This window comes from Pyrus communis, chromosome 6 (genome assembly GCF_041283825.1).
Source record: "Pyrus communis isolate YQ-2024b chromosome 6, ASM4128382v1, whole genome shotgun sequence".
In the NCBI taxonomy this organism is placed as follows: domain Eukaryota; kingdom Viridiplantae; phylum Streptophyta; class Magnoliopsida; order Rosales; family Rosaceae; genus Pyrus; species Pyrus communis.
Window position 1 is genome coordinate 9,487,693 of NC_142570.1, and position 14,173 is coordinate 9,501,865.

Here is a 14,173-nt window from a genome sequence, read left to right on the forward strand (position 1 = left end):
ATTAATATTAACTTTGTTAAATAATGCTTCGAGATAAGTTGCACACGTAAGCCAGGATGGTCGAGTGGTCTTAGGCACCAGACTCAAGTTCTGGTCATTTAACAAGGGCGTGGGTTCAAATCCCACTTTTGACATTCTTTTATTTTTAGTTCTTTTATTCGGTTGTCGATACTCTATAAATTAAAGAAAAAGAAGAATGAAAACAACATTTCCAACTACTTGCAAACTGCGTATGCAAGAGATGTGAGCAGCTTTGAAGTAACGTATCTTACCTCAAGACCCACTCTGGTGATACAATGGTAGAAGATATTGATAACCCTGGTGATACTCTATAAATTAAAGAAGAATGAAGAATGAAAACAACATTTCCAACTACTTGCAAACTGCGTAAGCAAGAGATGTGAGCAGCTTTGAAGTAACGTATCTTACCTCAAGACGCACTCTGGTGATACAATGGTAGAAGATATTGATAACCATGGTGATACAAGGCAGAAGATATTCATCATTTAAAGAAAAAAAAGAATGAAAACAACATTTCCAATTACTTGCAAATTGTGTAAGCAAGAGATGTGAGTAGCTTTGAAATAACGTATCTTACCTCAAGACTCGCTTTGGTGATACAATGGTAGAAGATATTGATAACCCTGGTTATACAATGATGAAAGATATTCATCATTCTTATGGCTTGAGAGAGATATGGTTGGAAAAATTCTACAAAAGCGCAAGAAAAAAATTATTAAACAATTGCTCAAAAAAAAAAAAAAAAAAAAACTACATGGAGCAGCGCGTTAGGCCGCAGCCTAGTTAGCTGCACCACAGACTTAGTGCACCAGACCTAAGGCCCTTTCTCTCTTACCTCTCTCGGCCCAAAAGGGGCAACGACCCAAATCATCAAGAGTGCTCAGGCGCCCCTGGGCTTCCCTCTCGCTTTCTCTCTTCCTGCGCAAGGGCCCGAGCCCAACGCCTAAAGCCTGGAAGGCCCAGCCCGCCCTGGCCTTCCTCTCGCCATGCCCAGCGCGCTGAGCTGACTCAGCTATACTAGAATCAGCAGCACGAAGCCAACCCAGCCATTTGGAAGAGAGGGATGTGGAGAGAACTCTGTGAGCTTTGGGTTTCTGGGTTAAGCTTAGATTTCGAAGAGAAGGAAGTCTAAAGAAAGGTGAGAAGAGTGAGTTGGGTTTTGAGATGACCTCATACCTCTGATTTTGAACGAAGGGATGCGAGAGAGAGGTGAGAGGAGTGAGCTAAGTTTTGTACTATATTTTCTGTTTTAGCCGGAAAGTTCCATTTTTTCCAGCGATTGAAGCTCCGACAGACATAGTAATGTAGGGTGTTTAGTTCCAAGTTTCAACATCAATCATTTATGGAATAAATGGGTTGTTTGTAAGATGAATTAATACTTAAAAGTTAAATTAGGGTTTGTGTTCCATGTTGGGGTCTATGGGCTGTGGAATAAACTTTACTTTTTGACGTGCTAAAAAAATGTGATGGAACAATTTCTGGTTCAAGTGTTCAATTGCAGAAATTTGTGAAAATTTTTTCATAATGTGCATGTGGTATGCATGGCTACAACTTAATATGAGAAGCGGGAATGTTCACTAGTTATAATGCACGTATGTTAGGCTCCAAAATTTAGCGAGTATGATCACAACCTTGTTGGCCTTGACGAAAAATAAAATTAAGAAAAAGCTTAGAGGACGTTAAGGGTCATGCGTGTCCCTCAAATAACAACAACGAGTATCATGTTTTTCACGTGCACGGTTAAGCGGTGGTTGATATACGTAACAAGAATTTTCAAACTGCCACTCTAACCTTATATACGTAACAATTGTGTTTTAATTGTATCCACTATACCAATAGATTGCTATTAAAGTTTCTTATTAATGCAAAAAGCAGCTCGTTGCTCGATCTCTAGTTTTGTGCATATGATGTGCATGTACTGTACATATGATGTCCATGTAGTGTATATGACGTCACATGCGATGATGCTATTTTTCTAATTTCGAAGAGAAATATGTGAACTCTGGGTTTTTGGGTTGGCTCAAATCTGTGAACATGTCGTGTGCATGTCACTCAAAATAGATGATTTTTAATGAGATTTCCAGAATCTAGGTTCAGGTCAAAGATTTGTAAACTACAAATCTCTCTAAGGGATTTCCGGAATCTAAGCCCCACATAACCAACCCCCAACGCCGTTAATTGCACAATGCACGTCCACTACAAAACCAACGTCGTTGCACGTATTGATACAGATAACAAATTTGGGATTTTCTTTGAACTTAGAGGGAGAAGGCATTCATTAGCGGAGGAGAAAGAGAGATTGCAGCAGAAAAATGTTGTCTTTAGTTTTTCATAATGGATTTTCTTCAACATCTGAAATTTTTTTTGGACTGCAGATTGGTTTTGAGCCAGATGGGTTCTAAATGGGATTTCGAATTTGGGAAAAAGATGATGGTTTGAGGAAGAAATCCTCAATATGCAACTGCAAGCACAGAAATGTGTTCATTTCCCAAAAGGGCCAATCAGCAAACACAAACAATCTTCAAATAAATCAAATCTTCCAACTGGGTTTTCAAACTTGGTGAAGAAGATGATGATTAGAGAAGAAATCCCCAATCTGCAACTGCAAGCACAAAAACGTGTTCATTTCCCAAAAGAGCCAATCAACAAACATAAACAATCTCCAACTAAATCAAATCTTCCAATTGAGTTTTCCATTATCCTTCACTAATCTAAGAACATCCAATCAATATTAATTTTAGAGAGAGAAAGGGAGGGGGAGAGAGAGAGAGAGTAGAGAGAGAGAGAGAGAGAGAGAGAGAGAGAGAGAAATTAGAAAATAGGAGGAAATAACTCATTTATATACGAGGGCAATTTGATCATTTCAAGGTGTAGGAAAATTCTTATTTCTGTCTGATTTTTGTGCATGATGTGTGCATATTTAGAAAATCTTATTATTGTTCCAAGATTAAAAAAAAAGTTTTTTTTTTTTTATTTACTTCCCAAAAAAATTTTGTTCGACAAAAAAAAAAAACAAAAAGAAGTTGTACTAAATGGGTAAACAATAAAATAATAAATTTAGAAGTGTGGATTCTAAAATTGTGAAGAAGAAAATTGTGATCTTTAAACTGTCGGACAAGTTAACAAACTAATGTCTCAGGTGCGACATTAAGACATCCCCCACCATGCCCCACAGCTAGAAAAGACTTTTCAGTACGTTCATAGCACAAGCACATATGCATGTGTTATTATTTAAGTGAAAGAAAATTCAACAGTAAATTTTTTATCCACTTGTGTTGACGTACTACTCCTTATTTGAAACATGTTGAACATATCTTCACAGCTAGCCCACACGATGTGAGTATGCTGCGACCCACATAATAATGGTATCAATGTTGCTGCTGCTGGTCCTGATTCCTATGGACTCTGCTCTCAATCTTACAAGGTAGATAGGTTAGCAAAATTATATAATTCCATTGGCAAAAATGTCATAATTTTCTATCCCTTTTTTAGAAAGAAGGATAGCAATGTCATTAACATTATAAATATTCTTAATCACTAGAGTTATAATTTTTAATTTAATTCCTATAACAAATGGTGACCTTCATGGAAAGCAAAAAACTCTAAGCCCCCTTCTTGCCGCCAACTCTTACTTTTTGGTGGGGGTCGGTGACAACTCCCCTACTTGCCAATCCAAGCTACTCCTTCCTCTTCTTCTTTGCTTTTGTATATCCTTTTCTTTTGGCCCTTAATTTTTAGTTTCTTTGAGTTTTTGCCTTAACCTTTATGAGCTTGTTTCAGATCGACTAAGCTTTTATGCCCCATTTTTCCTCCGATATTTCTCCATGTCATTAGTCCTCCACCTGCCGACCTCTGCTACTCAGCTTATCACGTGTCTCTCCTTGACAGCACATTTGGCGTCAGTTATTAAAGTGCTTTTAGCACTATTTGTAGGATAATGAGACCACTTTTTGTGCAGGTGGCTTGCTCACCTCTACTTTCAGTTCATCCAGTTTGTTCGTGGGTTCTTCCTCTTAGGGCAGTGGCGGATCGGCAATGGCAGCACAGCTGTGTGGTAGAGTTTGCAATCTTCTAGATCTAATGTTCTTGTGTGTTTGCTCTTTTGAGCTTTTCTGTTGTATTTCTTTTTTGGGGTATGCTTGTTTTTTAATTGCCTTTAGATTTTCTATATCATGTATTAATTTTTTTTATTAATTAAAGTAATAAGGTTTGACCAATAGAAAGACACGTGTAGACCTGAAGTGGTTGTAGTAATGTAAGGTTTGACCAACAGTTCGTTTAATATCTAGTGGTCTTCCAAGATAGTCTATCTACCTCCGCTACTGCAAATTAAGCAGACGAAAATTTAGCTGCAAGTCAATATTGTACTATTTCAAAATAAATGGTGATTACCCGCATGCATGTAAAATGTTGGATGTGATGAGACACTGGTTTACATAAACAATGTAGAAAAGTGTTTTTCAGAGCAGTGCTACATATTTTATGGGCTTCATTCTATGCACGCATGCATATTGATCAAACTTTAACGCTGATTTTATACATGCATGACAAGAATGACTAAGCAATTGAACAAACATTAAGCACATCTAATTGTACACATGGACTTTGATTACATTCGAATTCTTCCTCTCTCAATATCGCTTGAAGATCAGGAACCTAGAACACTACGTATTCATGTATGGGAAATCAAATATCTGATAATCATTGTTCTAAAAAGCGGCGCTAGACGGCTGATCACCATCCCGATTAATGTCTAGGCGTTTGAAAATTAAGAAAAAGCCTATAGACCTACTGAGGCGCCTGTCTAGACCGCCTAGGCACCTACCTAGACCCACCTAGGCACCTACCTAGACCCACCTAGGCATCGACTCATTTAGGCAGAAAATAGATAACTTTCATTTTGCATTTTATTTTTCAATAAATTGTAAGAGACTTGTCGAATATTTAAATGAGCACACATTATATGCTTGTTCCCCATGTCTTCATTATGCTCCAATACTTCATAATATATGTGTCATTCTATTTTGTAGTTTATAATGAAATTTTATATATATATATATATATATATATATATATATTAAGTATAAAAATACACTTATTTACATGAAATATAATGAATTTAGTTAAACCCACCAATTCCGCCTAGGCGCCCGTCTAGACCTCACCTAACCTTCTAGACGCTAAACCCCAGCTCGCTGCCCGACTAGCGCCTAGCGTCTTTTAGAACCTTGCTGATAATTCCCTCCAGCATGTGCACAACACAGGCGACCCATATCAGACTCTGTCACAGCTACGTCCATCATCCAACAGATACCATGAACCATGGCTAAGTGCCAAATTATCAAGGTCTGGAAAGTTCATCACAACCGTCCAACGTCACCCTCACTTGAATCCATATCCAAGTGGGTCTCAGACTTCAAGGTCAAGGTATGAGTGCTGAACAAGTGCAGCTACTAGAGAGGTCCTAAGTTGGTAGGAGTAATGCCATTGAAACTTATCCTCTTCGGCCATTTGGGGGCATCCGGCTACATGACTCATGAAACAAACGTTGATTTCGAAGTCCGCAACATATATCATACCAAACCAAATATGGCAAGTCCACAGTTTAGATATTCTGAATTGAATTCCAAATTTTAATGTTTAGGCTTGTACTTACTCCCATTTCGTGACATCTTAATTATATAATAATTTAACGATTTAAATAATTATGACGTGTAGTTTACAATTAAGTTTAATTTTTTCTTTAAAAGAAAGATAATTTCCAAACTGCGTTACTAGTTTTGCCTTTAGGTTTTTCTTTGTGTTCGTGCATTGTGTCCTCAGTTTTCGCCGTCTGCGTCTTCGTTTGCTCTTCCTTCACTATTGCGTTGATGTATAATTACTCATGGTTGGAACAAATTCAATAAAGTAAAGTGTGGACTTTACTAATTCCCCAATTGTCTCCTAGAAAAACCATGGAAGGAAGAGAAATAAGGATGGAGGAATAGAAAGTGAGATGGACCAGCAGAACATCACAATCCATAAATAAAACATAAAAAACACAACCAAGTGACCAGCTGATATATGAGAAAGGGTTACTTGATTTAATTAATTTAAAGATTCTTTCAACCATATGGGAAATTTTTTATTCAGCCACATAGCAAAGAGAGGGCAGACAGTAAAAGTTAACTATCGGTTTCGAAATTCATTTTTTTAATATAAAAATTAATTGTAGTTTACATGTCATGTCTTAAATCATAGATTATTATGATGGTTATGTAGCGAAAGACGAGTAAATGTGTAAAGCTTTAGAGATCCTGAATCATTTTGCAGTAACATAAAAATTCGATCCCGTTTTGTATGATTTTTTTATTATTTTTAAACAAGTTTATTTATTATACAAGGGTGCAAGAAAAGGAGTTCGGACACATAATTTTGTGTGCAAGAATAACATTCATTGCTGCTTGAGCTATAAGTTCTCACAATCAAGCTACAAGTTACATCATTTAATGATACGAGTTGCAATGAGGAGAGAACTTTACTTATAGCGAAGATGCAAATGCATGTTTCAAGCTAATCATGTATTGTCACGTATGTTTCAAGCTAATCATGTATTATCACGTGTTTTACCATTTTTACATAATATGTGTACATACTCTGACTTATTTATAGTAGTTACATTTTACTTGTATGAAAATTCTTCTCCACAAGTACAATCACACTTGAAATAAATATATCTCGTCATTTTATTCATATGAGTTAAAAATGAAATCTCTATCAATCAACAGTGTAACAAATATGTATCATCATTTTATTTTCGTGAGACTAAATTGAAACAAAACCAAATACTAGTCTTGTTTATCCAAACGATTTCCAACCTTAACTAGACTAAATTGTCACAAGATATTCAAACTTAAATGCATAAAAAAATTTGTGAAAAACAGTCCTATAGTTCCATTTTTGTATTATTTATATTTGGGGTTTTGTTTTTTTAGCAAATGATTTTTTTTTAAGTACATTAATATGTTTACATTATGGGGAGGTCTGAGGGGAAGTTCGGCTAAACCACACAATCAGCAACCTAATTTGTTATCGAATTCGTCATCCACGAGATTCGAACATAAGACCTCTCACTTCCAAGTGAAGATGAATACCACCAAACCGTAGTACTGAATGACAACAAATTATATTAGCTACACTAAGGAGATGAAGAAGTTAGCTAAGTCTTATAAGGGCTAGCAATAATGTGGTTTAAATTTAACATAAAAATTAAACATAAAGTTTCTCACTTACCAAGTGAAGAAGAATAACATTAAACCGTAATAGTAAATAACTTCCTATTTGAGTTTTATGATTTTATTTTTATCTTTTTAGTATATCTTTGAATTTTTTTTTTTTTTTTTAACAAACCATATATCTCTTAGAAATGTTTAAAGTGAGCGTCGAAGCCTTAAGAGGGTTTTCAAATCCCGAAGGACCATCTAATAATAAAACTGTCCAAACCGAAACCCAGCCCCTCCAAAACTCGACACGTAACCACAAAAACAGTGCCAGCCACCACTCTTGCCTTTAAAAACTTGAAGAAAACCATCGAGAGACATGCCTGCAGAAGCGGAAACCAAACATCTTCACTACCACTCACCGCCCTCTCTCCGCCGCCATCAACCCACTTTTTTCTTCTCTCCCGGCGATCCGCTTCTTTCGCACCGACCCTTTTCTCTCCTCTTCACATGCATACAAACTCCCTCACACGCGACACGGAAAAAAAAAACAACAAAAAACAGAGCAATAAATATCAGAGGTTGAGAAAATTCGTCTTTTCGGGTTGTCTTCAATTCTCTGTCCGACCCAGAAAACTACTTTCAAGATTTTTTTTTTTTTGGTGAAAGAGTCAGATTAGAAACTTTCGAGCGTTTTTGTGAGAAAATTATTGAATTTTTTTCGTGGGTTTTGATCATTTTCTTATGAGACTTTGAAGGGTGGTGTGAGTTGTAGCGGTTAATTTAAAAAATTAATTGCAGAGAGGTTGAGTTTTTGTGGCGAATTTGGTGTTTTTAGCGACGAAACTCTGATGGTTTCGATTGTTTTACGATTTGCGTACGTTGTTTGATAGATTAGATTATCGAATTATAAGAAAAAAAACAGAGAGAGAGAGAGAGAGAGAGAGAGAGAGAGAGAGAGAGAGAGAGAGAGATGGAGCAGAAAGGCATTCTGCTGTCGGCTTTGGGGGTGGGAATGGGAGTGGGAGTCGGTCTTGGGCTTGCTTCCGGCCAGACGATGAGCAAATGGACCGGAAACGACACGATGTCGAACGGCGTTACGCCAGATAGGGTGGAGCAGGAGTTGCTGCGACAGATCGTTGATGGAAGAGACAGCAAGGTCACATTCGACCAGTTCCCCTACTACCTCAGGTCACCACCTTTCCCATATTCCTCAGTTTCCAATCTTAATATAGAATTTGATTTTCTTAGAACTTTGTGATTTTTATGGTTTTCCGAAATTTTGTTCTAATCACATAACAAATTTGAAAAACACTTGCGCGCAAGCGCTTCTATTAGAAGCACATAGCAGGTCATTGTCGAAAACGCTTTTGGTGATCTTCAAACACTTTTTAGTTGTTTAAAAAGTACTTCCAAACGTTCCTTGGTTTAAGTTGGTGGCTTTTGCATTGTTTCAACATTGTTTCTGTTCATGACATGTAACATTATATGATGTATCGGACTTTATTCAGTTCACATAATTTGATCCGCAAATTTGATGCCTATATCCTACTTTATGAATGAATTTACAGTGAACAGACGAGAGTTTTGATAACGAGTGCTGCCTATGTCCATCTTAAGCGAGCCGAGGTTTCGAAGTACACACGCAATCTTTCTCCTGCAAGTCGGGCTATTTTGCTCTCAGGACCTGCTGGTTTGTGATCTGCAACATACGTTATGATGTTTGTATTTACATGTTCTATCGTTGTAATCACTCTTTTTTTTTTTTGTGTCTTTTCTCCCACACTTTTTATCTTGAAGAACTTTACCAACAACAGCTTGCCAAGGCTTTAGCCCATTACTTCCAAGCCAAGTTACTGCTCTTGGACGTAACGGATTTTTCTCTAAAGGTGAGTGTGAGAAAATTAAATTATATGTATATTGTGTGTGTATATATATCTATATATACATAAACAAACTTGTGTGCTCATGCGCGCGGTTTTTGTTTCTTCCGCTAATTTTTGTAATCTATGGGATTGTACAGGTGCAGAGCAAATATGGCAATACCAACAAAGCATCTGTAAGCTTTCTTTAAACTATTTCCAGCATGTTCTCCCGTGAAGTTAATATATAATGTGTACCTTAAGTTCACTATCACGTTGTCGATAGAACATGGACTACATCCATAGCCATATGAGAGCATTGATATGATACTTCAATTTTTCCAACCCTCTCGAGATCTTAGTTTTAAAAGAGTTTCCATAACATTATCTGCCTCCAAATTTCCATGATTGGTTGCATACAGTTATTCATTTACTCATAGTTTGTAATCACGTGTGGTGTAGTCTTTTAAAAGATCCACTTCAGAGGTGACACTAGAGCGGTTGTCTGGGCTGTTTGGATCATTTTCGCTCTTTCCGCAAAGGGAGGAACCGCCTAAAGGTATTGTGGAAAACTGTCCTTATAAATAGAGTATCATATGGTTCTGCACCCTCTGGCATAGCACTTACCAGGAAATCCGCTTGCAGGTAATTTACGAAGGCAAAGCAGTGGTGTGGATCTCGGATCAAGGTATTGGGAGGGTTGTTAGAAAGTGAGATTGATTACATAAGAGGGTTTTAAAATGGTTGTCTTTTAACTATACCTTTATCCTGCACCTGCAGTGGGCTAGAAGGTTCTTGTAAGCCTTGCATGCTTCGTAGGAATGCTTCAGCTTCAGCTAATATCAGTAACCTTGCTTCTCAGAGCACTCCTGCAATTTCAGGTTCTTTCTTATAATACAGATAAAATATTATTGCAAGAGAGAGCTAGCCGTTCGCTCTTTACTCATATGTTTGTATGTTACTATCTATTTACAATGTCCCTTTAAAATCCTATGACTTGATCCAGTGGTTGTGATGGAGGTTTGATGAATCTTTGAAGAACAAAAGAAAGGAATTTCTGTTTGAAATATTCTTTAAGAAAATTATAAGAGATTGCAAACATCATGATCCTTTGTGTTAGCTAAAACACATGCCCTTCGATGCATTTTTCATGTTAAGAACATATTTGGTTTCAACTTTCTTCAATGGTATACACTTGTTAGTTTTTTTATTTGTCCGCGTTTTGTTCTTTCGGTTTTTGATGAACCCTTTCCAATTCTTAGGTGAGTTTAAGCGCACAAGCAGCTGGTCTTTTGATGAGAAGCTTCTTATACAGTCCCTGTACAGGGTAATGAGTAGTGCTTTTATGCTACATTATGGTTGGTGATATAAAAAGTTTCTAAAAATGGAATATAGATTGGTGAAACGAATTTTTATTTGCTTTCAGGTTTTGGTTTTTGTCTCGAGTACTAGTCCCATTGTGCTGTATCTTAGGGACGTTGACAAGCTCTTATCTAGATCGCAAAGGATATACAACTTGTTCCAGAAAATGTTGAAGAAATTATCTGGAGCCGTGTTGATCCTTGGTTCACGTGTTGTGGATCTCGGTAGTGACAACAGAGAGGTCGAGGAGAGGCTTACTGCTCTTTTCCCTTACAACATTGAGATCAGGCCTCCCGAAAATGAATCACATCTTGTCAGCTGGAAGACTCAACTGGAGGAGGATATGAGAATGATTCAGGTTCAGGATAACAAAAACCACATCATGGAAGTTCTTTCGGCTAATGACCTTGATTGTGATGACCTTGGTTCAATCTGCATCGCAGACACAATCGACCTCAGTAACTATATAGAAGAGATTGTTGTATCAGCAGTTTCTCATCATTTGATGAATAACAAAGATCCTGAATACAGAAATGGGAAACTCGTCATTTCCTCCAAGAGGTATGGTTTTTATTTCTTATTTATAATGATTTTTTCACTATGTACATACCGTGTACCTCACGTTTTCTCTGTAAATCAGTTTGTCCCATGGATTAAACATATTCCAAGAGGGAAAATCCAGTGGGAAAGATACAATGAAGCTGGTAGCCAAGGTTGAAGTGCCTAAGGTTTGTTGGACGAGCATTGTAATTGTATTATTTTATAACTCAAGGATTACAGATTGAGTACTAGATTAATCATTCTCTGGTTAATCTGTTGATCATAGGAAGGAGGAAATGAATTGTCTGTTGGTGTAACAACAGAAACAAAAACCGAAAGCACTGCTCCTGCTGCAGAGACAGCAGCTGCAGCAGCAAAACCGGATGCTGACAATTCAATTCCAGTATCAAGAGCTTCTGTAAATCACTAATCTCCTTTTAGTTTCTATTGTTTATGTCATTGTATTATGTGTCTTTCTACTCGTAGATTGTATGTTGTTTATATATTCGACATGCTTTCTGAAGTGTACTATATGTGATTCTCTTCCCACCTACTTTTTCATCAGTACTGATATTGAGACATCACCATATACTACTTAACAGGCAGAATTCGATAATGAATTTGAGAAACGCATAAGACCAGAGGTCATACCGGCTAACGAGATCGGTGTAACATTTGCTGATATTGGTGCCTTGGATGAGATTAAAGAATCCCTTCAGGAATTGGTAATGCTGCCGCTGCGAAGACCAGACCTTTTCAACGGGGGCCTACTAAAGCCTTGTAGAGGTATACTGCTATTTGGCCCCCCTGGAAGTGGGAAGACTATGCTGGCAAAGGCCATAGCTGGAGAGGCTGGAGCAAGCTTCATTAATGTATCCATGTCTACCATTACCTCTAAATGGTTTGGTGAAGATGAGAAAAATGTCCGAGCATTGTTTACCCTTGCAGCCAAAGTCTCTCCAACCATCATCTTTGTGGACGAGGTTGATAGCATGCTCGGGCAGCGAACAAGAGTTGGAGAGCATGAAGCTATGCGGAAAATAAAAAATGAATTCATGACTCACTGGGATGGGCTCTTGAGTAATCAAGGAGACCGAATCCTTGTTCTTGCTGCAACCAACAGACCATTTGACCTTGATGAAGCAATCATCAGGCGTTTTGAACGAAGGTACCAAATTACCAATGCATCTTTTATAACTTCTAATGCTGCCATATATTCTGTTTATTGTTTTATCCTTATGGAGTCCAAGATAACAAACTGACACCTTTAAAGAGAAATCGATATGATAAGTTTTCAGTGAATGTTAGTGGGACATAGCAGTACTATCAATGGAAGTAGTAACATGAAGATTGCTAACATGATTTTTTTTCCTTATGATAATGCTGTGTTTGAAACAGAATTTTGGTGGGGCTACCGACAGTGGAGAACAGAGAGATGATTTTGAGAACCTTGTTGTCGAAAGAGAAGGTGGAAGCACGACTAGATTTCAAGGAGGTTGCAACTATGACTGAAGGATTTAGTGGAAGTGATCTTAAGGTCAGCATATTTGGTTATATATTTCTTTGTTTAGAGGTTCGGTGTATACTTAGGTCTGATCGACTGCAACATTACTTTTACGCAGAACTTATGTACAACAGCTGCCTATCGACCAGTTAGGGAATTAATTCAGGCGGAGAGAAAGAAGGATCTGGTAAGGAAGTTTAAATCAAGGCATGCTGGAGTGTCTTAGTTTCAATGAAAGATGATCCTAATATTTTTTTTACCTGTGTTTTGGTTTTTAGGAGAAAAAGAAGACAGCTGCACAAGATGGTGCGGGAGAACGGAATCCAGAAGCTGCCCCAGTAACAAAAGTAGAACATAAAGAAGAAAGAGTGATCACCCTCAGGCCCCTAAACATGGAAGACTTCAAGCAGGCGAAGAACCAGGTATGTTCACCGATTGAACTGCCTTTCGAGATGTGGCTCCTTGGAATGATCCACTTTGGTTTTTGTTACGTGCACTATTCACGAACTTAAACTTTTCACCAACTCTACTGCCCACATCAGGATTTTGCATTCAGTTTGTTTATTTCATTTGTATATTAAAGGTCGGCTTTATTTGTGTTATTGGGAATGCAGGTTGCAGCTAGCTTTGCAGCTGAGGGAGCCATGATGAATGAATTGAAGCAGTGGAACGATCTATACGGGGAAGGGGGGTCACGAAAGAGAGAGCAATTGAGTTACTTCCTATGAGATTGGTGGTGTAAACTAGTACATTTTTCCACGGTTAGTTTTGAGTATCAATGGTCAAACACTTCTTGTTCCTTCAGTTCTTCCTGGCACAGGTAAGTCAGTGACCAAATTTGAAGACATGAACAAACAGAATTTGACCGAAGCATACGCTGTATTAGGATGTGGAAGAGAACAATCTTGTATTAATCTTATGATTCTCCTACGGTTTGTGAAGGACATGCAAATGCTCGGATATAAACTTCTTTTTGTCTTGCTTCTGCGTTCTGAGAATAAGGCGTGACAACTACGAATATCTGGATTGTTGTGAACTACTGTTTTCATATGTAATACTAATAGGCGGAACACCGTGAGTGTTTAGATCGGTGTATCTAACCATATACAGCTTTCTCTTCGTTTGTTTCTTTGTTGCTAAATTCCTGCAGAGAAACTGGAGGACATTGTGATTTTACTGATTTGTTTTAGACGTACATGAGAGTTGAACATGTTCAAGTTTTTTCGGTTTAATTTTCTGTGTATTCAAGTATTCTATGGTGAATTTCACGTGATTGTGTGGCTTAGGCATTCCCCTCCCATTTGAGTTATTTTTCTTTGCTTTCCGTGGATGAGCTAACAAACACGAATAGTGCTATGGTGATCATATTTTTAGGTCACATGAACTAACCATACCGCGTAGCATAAAAAAAAAAAAAAAACGTGCGCGTGTGTGTGCGCGGGTGTAAAGCAATCGAAGAACAATATAAGAAGTGAATACTTTGGGTAGAATATCTGAACCTCTTCGCATGCCGATGTCGAACAACATTGTTCACCCACAAACGACTAAGATGTAAAATCCAATCCGATCCCAAACTTGGCACGTTAAAAAGATGCGGGACATGCGCCCTAAAAACGAAACGGTCTCAAGAAAGTGGCGAAGCCAACTTGATCTCTCATCGTTCAGTTTGTCTATAGATGGGTAAA

At 37.7% G+C, this 14,173-nt stretch overlaps 1 protein-coding gene and 1 non-coding gene across 2 annotated transcripts; both read left to right on the plus strand.

Annotated features, from left to right (window-relative positions):
• Positions 1 to 50: 50 nt before the first annotated feature.
• Positions 51 to 134, plus strand: TRNAL-CAA (transfer RNA leucine (anticodon CAA)). The gene has a single exon. It is a non-coding gene; the product is annotated as a tRNA-Leu (tRNA).
• A 7,465-nt stretch (positions 135 to 7,599) lies between these two features.
• Positions 7,600 to 13,720, plus strand: DAA1 (P-loop containing nucleoside triphosphate hydrolases superfamily protein). Its single transcript, XM_068449692.2, has 16 exons — positions 7,600 to 8,411; positions 8,792 to 8,913; positions 9,021 to 9,109; positions 9,244 to 9,279; positions 9,545 to 9,641; positions 9,728 to 9,770; positions 9,863 to 9,963; positions 10,345 to 10,409; positions 10,509 to 11,005; positions 11,085 to 11,172; positions 11,271 to 11,402; positions 11,587 to 12,152; positions 12,383 to 12,521; positions 12,607 to 12,675; positions 12,767 to 12,910; positions 13,103 to 13,720. The coding sequence occupies exons 1-16, from the start codon at positions 8,194 to 8,196 to the stop codon at positions 13,214 to 13,216; spliced, it is 2,520 nt and encodes an 839-aa protein (XP_068305793.2). The 5' UTR covers positions 7,600 to 8,193; the 3' UTR covers positions 13,217 to 13,720.
• The last annotated feature ends 453 nt before the right edge of the window (positions 13,721 to 14,173 follow it).

Coding starts and splice junctions, on each gene's coding strand:
- DAA1 (XM_068449692.2), top strand. CDS start 8,194: ATGGAGCAGAAAGGCATTCTGCTGTCGGCTTTGGGGGTGGGAATGGGA. Junction 11,006..11,084: donor CTCGTCATTTCCTCCAAGAG/GTATGGTTTTTA, acceptor TCTGTAAATCAG/TTTGTCCCATGGATTAAACA. Junction 11,173..11,270: donor CCAAGGTTGAAGTGCCTAAG/GTTTGTTGGACG, acceptor TGTTGATCATAG/GAAGGAGGAAATGAATTGTC.